The sequence below is a fragment of the Aptenodytes patagonicus genome, chromosome 3 (assembly GCF_965638725.1).
Source record: "Aptenodytes patagonicus chromosome 3, bAptPat1.pri.cur, whole genome shotgun sequence".
Taxonomy (NCBI): domain Eukaryota; kingdom Metazoa; phylum Chordata; class Aves; order Sphenisciformes; family Spheniscidae; genus Aptenodytes; species Aptenodytes patagonicus.
The window spans coordinates 2,530,894-2,540,381 of record NC_134951.1 but is presented as its reverse complement, the minus strand read 5'-3'; the positions used below and the strand labels follow the sequence as shown (position 1 = coordinate 2,540,381).

At 43.5% G+C, this 9,488-nt stretch overlaps 1 protein-coding gene across 1 annotated transcript in view; it reads right to left on the bottom strand.

The window, feature by feature from the left end:
* Positions 1-1,417: 1,417 nt before the first annotated feature.
* Positions 1,418-9,488, bottom strand: part of FZD3 (frizzled class receptor 3) — a 60,697-nt gene continuing 52,626 nt past the window's right edge. Inside the window, exons 5-7 of the mRNA XM_076332538.1 lie at positions 5,126-5,274; positions 2,970-3,203; positions 1,418-2,275 (exon numbers count right to left, since the gene is read on the bottom strand). Coding sequence (XP_076188653.1) covers positions 2,062-2,275; positions 2,970-3,203; positions 5,126-5,274 — 597 coding nt within the window. The 3' untranslated portion in view covers positions 1,418-2,061. The remainder of the gene's footprint in view (positions 2,276-2,969; positions 3,204-5,125; positions 5,275-9,488) is intronic.

Here is a 9,488-nt window from a genome sequence, read left to right as displayed (position 1 = left end):
CGGACGTCCCCCGGGGCCGTTTGCTGAGCAAACGGCAAAGCAGAGAGTCTGCTCTGCCCCGGGGCGGTTGCTGCAGCAGCCTCCCTCCCTGGATTTACAACAAAGAGAGCGCCGAGTTGTTGCTAAGCTTTGTTATTCCACCTTGGGTTTGGTTTGTGCTTCTCCTTTGGAGCAAAAGCCTGGTGGAAGCAAGAAAGACAATCTACAGTAAATATATTTGTGAAAGACACGGTGACTCCCAGGGCAACCTTTGATTTCAGGGCGCACGGTTATGTGCTTTGCTGTTGTGTCATCAGCTACAATTGAAATGAGTAATTGTAGCGCAGCTCCGTTTCTGCTGTTAGCGACAGCCTCTGAAGTGCGCACCGCGGGCTGCGGCCCTATTCCCGCGCTGGAGGCTGTGCCACCTCAGCCTGTACAAAGGCTTTTCAACGTGCCTCAAACAGGTCAAAAAGGGAATTACGTAAGGACAATGAAAAAATTCGTTTCCCAGCAATGATCTGTAGTGATTACTGAGGTAGGTTTAAATGCAATCAGCGTTTCCTCGTGCTGAATGAATCCTACAGTAGATGCTTCGGAAGATCCACTGCACCATCCAAGACGTGCCTTGACTTTTGCCCGCAGTGTCAACAAAGACTTGCTGTACCCCAACAGATTATTTACACGCAAAAAAAGCCCAAACTGAGAATTCTCTACCGTGAATCTGTAGCAGGGAACGAAAAGAAAATCACCTACGGTAGAGGTCGATCGGTAATGCAAGCTCCCCGGCTGGGAAGGAGCCAACAGTTTACGGTGGGTACCTGTCTCCTCCTCCTCAAGACAGCAATGCAGCGGGGTTCCGGCTGCTGCATCCCGCTCCTTCCCCACCCGCGGCCTTCAGCAGAGGGAGCGACACACTCGGGGACCTACGGTTCAGCTCCTGCCTCGATTCTTCCCACCCAGGTCTAAATTCCTGCTCCCCGCTTGCTCGGCGCAAAGAGAACCCTCCCAAAAAATAGCCATGATACTGGCAAGGAAGGTGGGCCATCCCTGATTAAACTCCTCCTGTCTGTTTTGGCCTCAGCCTTCCTCACCCAGGCTGCGGGGTTTGTAAACAGGAATGGTTCTGTTTGTAAGGAAAAGGCTGTACGTTCCAGTTTGGGCGACAAATTCAGCTTCTCGATTATTATTATTTTTTAAATAGATCAGGAACAGGCAACCTCAGCTTTCGTACATTAATCTAAAAAATAAGTGGCTGAATATTATCTAGATAACTGGTTTTAAAATTGATCTCTTCCTACAGAAATTGTAAACAAGTAGAAAATTTAAATAGTATTTTGTAAAAAAGCAAGGACAATACAAGTTATACAAAAATCACTCTTCCCTGCCTCTCTCTTCCCCCCACCCTCCCACCCCGTCCCAACGACCGAGCCCGAACAGCTCTGGTAAGAGCTGGTGATCATCAGCGGAGTTTCCTCTCCTCCTCCAAAACGCTCATTCCCGTGTTGCATTTCCAGTGTAATCATTAAAAATGCCTGCCGATTCCGCACGGATGTCCTTTAGACAGCATTTAATACGCGTCCCCTCCCCCTGTGCTTGATGAAAACGAGTATCAGTCTGTCATCTAATCAGAGAGGTGTGCGGAGGAATTCCTTCAATATTCAAGAGTTCCCTTATGCCTTATAGGAAAAAATCTCAGCGTGACCCTGCCAGCGAGTTTTCAAGGGTAACACCTACCGACATGCAGAGCCATCGGAGGGAGGGGGAGATTTTTTTCAGCAAAGAACAAGAAATTCAGCAATGGTGTCTGACGAGTAACAGTTACCGAATAAATAATTACCTACGGATAGGTTCAAATGAGGCAACCAGCTTTTTACTCAAGAATTCAAGATTGCTGAACACTCTAGCTCTGACGCAAGTACAAGAACGTTGGCTTCAACACGAAGAAGCCAGTTTTGGCTTCCTGATGCACAAAATCAGCACCCGATGAGAGGCATGATAATACTGAGCATTGTCACATCACTGAGGAAGGGACCCCGAGCCGTGCAACCACACCAACTACTCCTTTCCGGTAAAAGCGGCTCAAGCGCTGGTGCCATCCTCTTCGATAACCCGGTTCATGCTGGTCCCGTGCGTGATGTGTGTCATTGGGTTGCTGCTGAGATCCCTGATGCTGCTGTGACGTGACTGTTCATTAAGCCGATGAGAACTGCTATGCCTGGAATGATCAGTCAGTCGTGACATGCTGCCGTGAGGTAGTCTTTCTTCTACGCCCCTGTAGCTGCAGGGAGTGTACCTAATTTATAAAAACAGAGGACAATTATTACTATTGTTACCACCGCAGTCATGAAAGAATGTGAATAAATCTCGGTGCATGTGCACGCAAATGCACACAAACCCTCCGCTTTTGTGAAAAAAGCCGTTCTCTGTTTAGCTCAGTCATTTAGCTTATACGGCCCCGGGCAAATTGTTTCAACTCCTTATGCAGCTTGGTTCTTACCACAGCGCTACGGGTAGTATCGATAATCAGGTGAGTAAAATACTTGATGATAAACTATGTTACAAACCTTAACTACACCTCAAGTTAGAGTGAGTAACTTTTATTATTGTTTACTTCAGCAGGGCTAGGACTATTTACAGAAACAAAATCAATTTACACACAGACAAGAGCAGCCACAAAAATACTAAGCTGGCTTTAGGGCAGATCTGTTTTCCCATGCACTTGGATGATGTAATACAGCTCACTGCCTTTGCAGGAAAACCGGCACTGAACACATTCACGCCGTGTAATTCATGAAGACTAGCGTAGACTCCGAAAATATCATGATTTTTTTTTTCTCTTTCCAATCCAGACACTAACGGGGAGGGGAGATGCAATCAGAGAAAGTAAATATTAGCAGAGCTTCCAGTTCTAGCAACATGATGGCCAAACGTCCGGCTAGCAGAGGCCTGTCCAATTTTCTACAAGATTTTAAAGAGACGAGACCTACCGGCCGTCACGCGATCGGTGCAGGCTGCCGTGGTAGCTGCTCACTTTGCTGTGGACGCTGCCTGCCTTGCTCCTTTGGTCGTCCATCATTGCCAGCTGGGTAGAGGAGGCGTGAGTCGAGGTGCCCTGGGTCGAAGTGCCTCTTGACTTTCGGATGATGGGGGTATTGGGATCTCTCAGAAGAGACTGAGCAAAGTCTGGCTCTTGCAGCACCTGACGACTCTCATTCACAACTCTGAACAAGACATGCGATTCGAATAGTTAACATCGATGACTGCAATATAAAAGCGATCGCAGTAACAGCACTAGAACTATTTTACAAACAGAACAGACAAATATTACAGCTTGGCAAACAAGACCGGTTATTTGCATTATAATACCTCTGCCTAATTTTGAAGCACCTCTACATTTGGATATTTTAGCAAAGTTCGTATTCTTGAATCCTTCCTACTCCCTGTATCTGACCCTCTAGCCTAGACCTGTGGAATAATGGCTGGGTATTTGCTTGTGGCCTTGGTTTACGACTATTGCTCCAAGAAAACCCTTGGGATAGCGCTGTCATTCGGCAAGCTCAGACTACCTAGGGAACTGCCTCTCAGGGAGCAAGGGAAGCTGCTTCCTCACTCAAATGAGCATTTAAAATCTGGATTAAAACTGGCAGCAGGAGGAGAACACCAGATGAAATACAACATATCTAACAATGCATAAGCAACCGGCCTATAGCCCTTAGATCAGCGGTTACAGTCCCTGGTCAGCTTCTCTGTTTGCTGAAATCCCTTGCTGGGAAGGGCTGGCAGAGGGGCGCGCACTTGGCCGCTCTACCATAGCATGATGAAAGGAGGTGCTATCACACCCGCGACATTCCTTTTTTCCTTTTTTTTTTCATCTCTTCTTTGTGGGGAGGCCTTTTCCTCCCCTCCCATTCTCTATATCATTCTTTCATGTTCCGTTTCCTCCGCCTGGCTAGTTCCTCCTCTTAATTCTTGTGCTCACAGAGGATCACAGGCTACCTAAGGAGGGAGGTTTCTATCGGCTCTGCCCCTTACTGCTCAATGAATGGGGCCGGCAAAGGAATCCGGCTCCAGCCCGACGCTGCTGTGCGTGGGAGCTGCTCTGCTGCCTACTTGCACCAGGAGAGAGGATGGCGCTTCCAGGAGCCACCCAGCTCTCCCTGAGATAGCACGTCCAAGATAAGACAGTCCAGTCCTGTAACACAGCTTCCTCTGCCTTCATTAACTCTATTCCTGTCCTCTACCCACCAAACGAGTATGTCACCTCTATGTAAATCCTATCTAAATGTATGTACATGTATTAAAATCAGATTAAGTTGTTGTTAACCCCATGCGTATCTTAGTAGGTTATCTTTCGAATAAAGAAAAATTTACTCCAACTCTACAGAAAGTAATTTTACTTTAACCCCAGCAGAAGGCCAGTTCCGCTAAGGATGTACGAGTCAAATCACGGAGCAGTCACTTAAAGGCTTGCTATATTTGTGCGCCTATTTTGAAACATCTACTTACAAGACAATGTTTATGATTATGAAAACAGCTATTCATAGCTATTACTTAATCATATAGATTGTCTCTAAATTTATGCCATACCTTAGTCTAAATTAATTTCAATCTCACAGAAGCTATAAGACATTCTTACTGTCATTTCATCAGACCGTGCTTTGGCACTAATGCATAAAGGAAGATTAAAAGCAGAGACAATTGCCTTTAACTGCAATCACGGTAAAAAGAACTTACGTTTAATTTCAATTTAAAGGTCTGATTCAGTAGACTAGATAAGCACGTTTATAAATAAAAACTTTCAATTCCACCTCTCAGTAAATGGCAGAGAAGTTGTAATATTCAAACCGAAACCTAATTCTTGTTAAAAAATATACTGAAAACAGACGGAGCGATGTAGATTTGATTCTGGGACCAAAGAATAATTATGGAAAAATAAGCGACAATTCTTCAGGGGTTTTTTGAGCCGTTACTTGTCCTTCCTTGCTCCATTTAGGATAGTGAGAGATTTCTAAGAAAGCTGCCCCTACCTGTTCCCGTCTTTGCCTCCATGAAAAACTAACCAAATACTCTTCCAGGACTACAAGGGAAGAGGAGATGATTTGCCAGTACTCAACCAGCTTATCTATGAGATATCAATACGCACTCTTTTTTCCTGCGTCCGTGGAAAAAGCTAGCCCACTCAAAACAGGTCTTTTTGCTTCCAACCCAGAAGACAGAGGGTATCCCAACGACCAAAGCCATGAGATATTTCATGAGAAAGAGAATCAAATCCGGACGACTCATCTGAGTGACCTAGAGAGGGAAAAAAAGAGAAAAGAAGATTATACAACTCATCAGAGTTCACTACTCCATTTATTAACTCATTTAAAATAACTGCCTCTGCCTTGAACCAAAGTAAAAGTAAACGTCAAAGGGTTCCTTTGTTTCGTGGCTCTAGGGAGCATGACCGAGTGTGTTGTACAGCCCACTGTTGAGTAAAACAAAAGGTTCAACTGCTGTGAGGTCTTGGCCTTTATTTGTATTTCTGGTCTTTTGTCCGTGCCCTGAATAATTGTGAAATATTTTCTAGTCTACAAATTATAAAGACTCGTTTCTTTGATGGAATTAACCTCTATAAAACCAGGTGCTACATTTGCTGTTGGGAAAAAGCCCAATGAAATGCTTCATGGGATGTTCAACACTGACCCTTTATATTCCTTAGCCTTCAGTGGAGGGTTATACCATCGGCAAGGTACGACTGCTTGATTCTTACTGACCCAGCAAAACTCCTACCTCTCCCCACTTCTTCAGGGGGATCAACTGAATTTGAAAAAGCTCACGAGGTCTGTTTTTGCAAACATTTTGATATACAAAGGGTTTGTTTGGAAAAGGTGCAGAGAAGATACAAAGATATTATTGTCAGGAAGGTCTGTAAGGCAGTTTTAAAACAAAAAGGCATCCAGGCACTCTCTTGAATCGATAACCCAGCTCAAAAACTGAACCTTCAAGGACAGAGAACTTCAAGTGCAAGCCTGAAAGAAACCACCACCATCTTACAAGAAGGCTGTAGAGGAAAGGAACTAACTTACTCTCTGTAATTAAGTCCCCTGTAAGCATTTGTGTGACACTGTCACTTACACTGTGACCACGGAAGGTGCTCTAGATCTCAAACATCCACTGGCCATTAAATGACTTGAGGCATAGGCAGAGGTTCCCTGCTTTTCATCACAGCTGAGGGAGGGCTGGTCAGAAAACCTAAAGGAGGGATCAGTCAAAAGACTCAACGCAGCCAGCAGCCAGGGAAGACAATAAAACTGCCGACAGCCAGGCTGAGTCTGAAGGAATGGGTCTGCGAAACACCTTGAAAAACTTTATTATAACAGGGGATGAGGACTATGAACAGATGTGGCACAATAAAGGAGACGAGCAGAGAAAGAAAATGAAGCCAGCCGGGGACCAAGAGAGAATGTGAATGATACGCAGATGACGTGAAAGGATGGGAGACGCGATGGCAAGAGCAGAAGGCAGACCAGAAGGGAGGGAAGGAGATCCTGTAGCTGGGAACTCCTTGGTAAGGACTGACGGGCCTTTAACCAGAGCGGATCCAAAGCAGAAGGGTCTTCTGCCCAAGAGGAGCACGGCTAAAAGCAGCAGACGTGAGGCAGAAAAAGAACTTGACAGGCGAGGGGAAGACGTCAGCGACCGCCTCGTACCGTGACGCGCTGACAGTACAAGGTTACCACTAGAATGGCTTTTACTACTACTTTGTGTAGTGCTAAGGCTGGGAAAGATGCTTAAACAAGTGGAAATTCGATTGGTCTTCCATTAAATTCTCCTGATCCCAACAGAAATAGAGTAGGCATGTAATAGGATAACAAAGATCCACAGATGGCTCAAGGATTAGTATGGCAGGAAGGTTTGGGGCTGTTTAATCATGGAGAGATGCTCATGAAATTAGGTCTCTTTCCAACAAGGAGTACCTGCAGCAACAGCTTTGAGACCGATGGTGACGCAGCTGATAAAAACCATTATACTTAAGAAAGCAATCTGGACATCTGCTGGCCTGTTTAAAACAGAAGAAAATATCAAACAAGCCGTTTCAAGCCAGGGGAACATTGCTCGGTAAGGTAAGAGCGAGACTGAAATACTTCGTACAGTTCTGGGAATTCAGTCTGAATTCATCTTCCTGGAAAGCAGAGGGGTATGGAGAAGGGCTAGTGGGATGACAGGGAACAGCCAGCCTATCTTTCAAGAAGCTTGTCTGGCCTATAAAGACTCAAAGGTGAGAGGAAAATAATTGCTACAGAATATGAAATATCTAAACGCTGCAATGGCAAAAAACCCCACCTAGCAGTATTTAAGCTAAGCAATAGGAAAAAATACGGCTGCATCAGCCATGAAGAAAAGCCATCCTTACAGGAGCAAGATTTTGGAACAGCTTTCAAACAGGGATGGTGGGGACGAGCATCTTTTAAGGTTGAGCGTTATCTTTTAAGGTTATCAGTTTACGAAAGATGTTGTTGACAGTGACAGTCGGAGCTTCCCTCTGATCCTATGAGCCTATATTAATGTAGAAACATGTATACAATCTCCTAAAACAACATCAAGAACCATTTTTTTTCCCCAACTGAAAATCTGAATTCAGTGTAGTCACTGTGTCAAGATGATTTGCCAGAAGTAGGCTCACACCCCGTGACTTCCCAACCATATAATGCTGACGGGCAGCACAGCTTCTATATGGACCAGTGAAAATACAGCCATCATTGTTTTAATACTTTGTATTATTACACATTTTTGAATAATATCACCACTGTAGATGGAAAATGAGGAGAATTTAAGCGCCTTGCCCAAAATCACACTGTGGCAGACTAGAACATGACCAGAATTCAGGACCATTGATTTTTGTCTTCAGTAACTACATGCCCATCTTTCAATTACATGCAGAAACATAATGAGCGTTATTATAAGATGTTTCTTAGAGTTCATCTTCGTATGGAGTGGGATCAAGGCTCTCCCCATGTCAATTCTTTCCTCAGCACTGCTCAGCATGCTTTCCATCAGTCTGTGCCCCAGGAAAAACACTGATGTTGAAGGTCTTTGACGACACTATGGACCTTGCTCCGCTTGCATCCATTTAACCATGCAAAACGAGTCTGAAGGCTTTCTAGGTGGTTTTGTAGTCAACCTGTGAGATTCCACTCAAGAAAAAAAACACATTAACAATTACCCCATAAAAAATTATACAACGCAATTAAGCTCTCAAAAATTAACCTTATTATCTCATTTCATAATGTGCAAATGTGGCATTAAGTGGAATAAATGGTGAAATTCATTGTTTCTTAATGAAGGCAATATTCAGGTAAATTTTTATATTTACATATAATGCTTGTCTGCTGGGCCAAGTCTCCCCTGGCATAACTACCGGCCTGAAGGGAATTTAATTTTGATTCTTGCATTAAGAATAAAACAACAGTTCTAGCACGAAAGATCTCAGTTGCTCACTGTACTACAGGACATCTTTATTTTATTGACTGAGTCACACTGCTTTATGTTAGAGCCAACAGAAATCAGATGCTGTGATGTGTACTATTGCCCGTACCGAATATATTACAAATCCCTATTGCACTAAGTGAATTATATTACTTCCATGAAGATATTATAGTAAATCACTTGATAGCAAAACGTCTGGCTCCACATATTCATGCTGGGTGCTATAAATAATTCCAAGCAAAAATTAAAATGAACACATACAACGCATCCTTTCAGGTGAAAGGAAGAACATCCTCCTCTTTGGCGAAGCAAGTTATTAAACATCATTAACATACATTTCTTGAAAATAAGCCTCTTTGCGCAAAGCAAGCAATTCAAGTAGTAACACATATTAGACTCCCTGATCATTAATACTAAAGTGACTGCACCTGTTTTAAACAACTTATATCCGCAGATTATGAGACATTTATCATAATTAACACAGGAAAAATAAAACTTGAAATTACTACTCCAGGGTTATAAAACTGAAAATACCAGGTGTTTAAACCCAAAGCTTCCGAGCCCATTTCCCAGAAGCACGGCACTCACGTATCTCCAAGCCGCCATTTTCTTTCATTAGGACAGAGAACAGGTTGCACAGTTTTTAAAAGCAGTAAAACTATGCAGAAGCTCACTCGTGTTCACCCTCAGAACTTAAATCCAGGAGATTTTAACTTTTGCTGTGCTGCATGGCTATGTAGGAAGAGTAAAAAATACAGCTTAGAACAGCGAAGTATTGCCGACTTTAACGTGGTTAGATATATTCACAATACATGAAATTATAATTTGACCCAGAATATCGGAACTTCACACACCACTTTACGCAAATGCAAAACGTTTTCCAAAAGCATCTGCTAATGTGATCTGCTTTGCTACACAACCGCAACACTGATAGTTCTAGAAATAAAGGTCCTTATTTATAGTAAATCCCCACTGACAGCGAGTATAATGTTGAAGCTCTTTCAGTAGCACTTCTGCTATTTTAAAACCATTTTTTA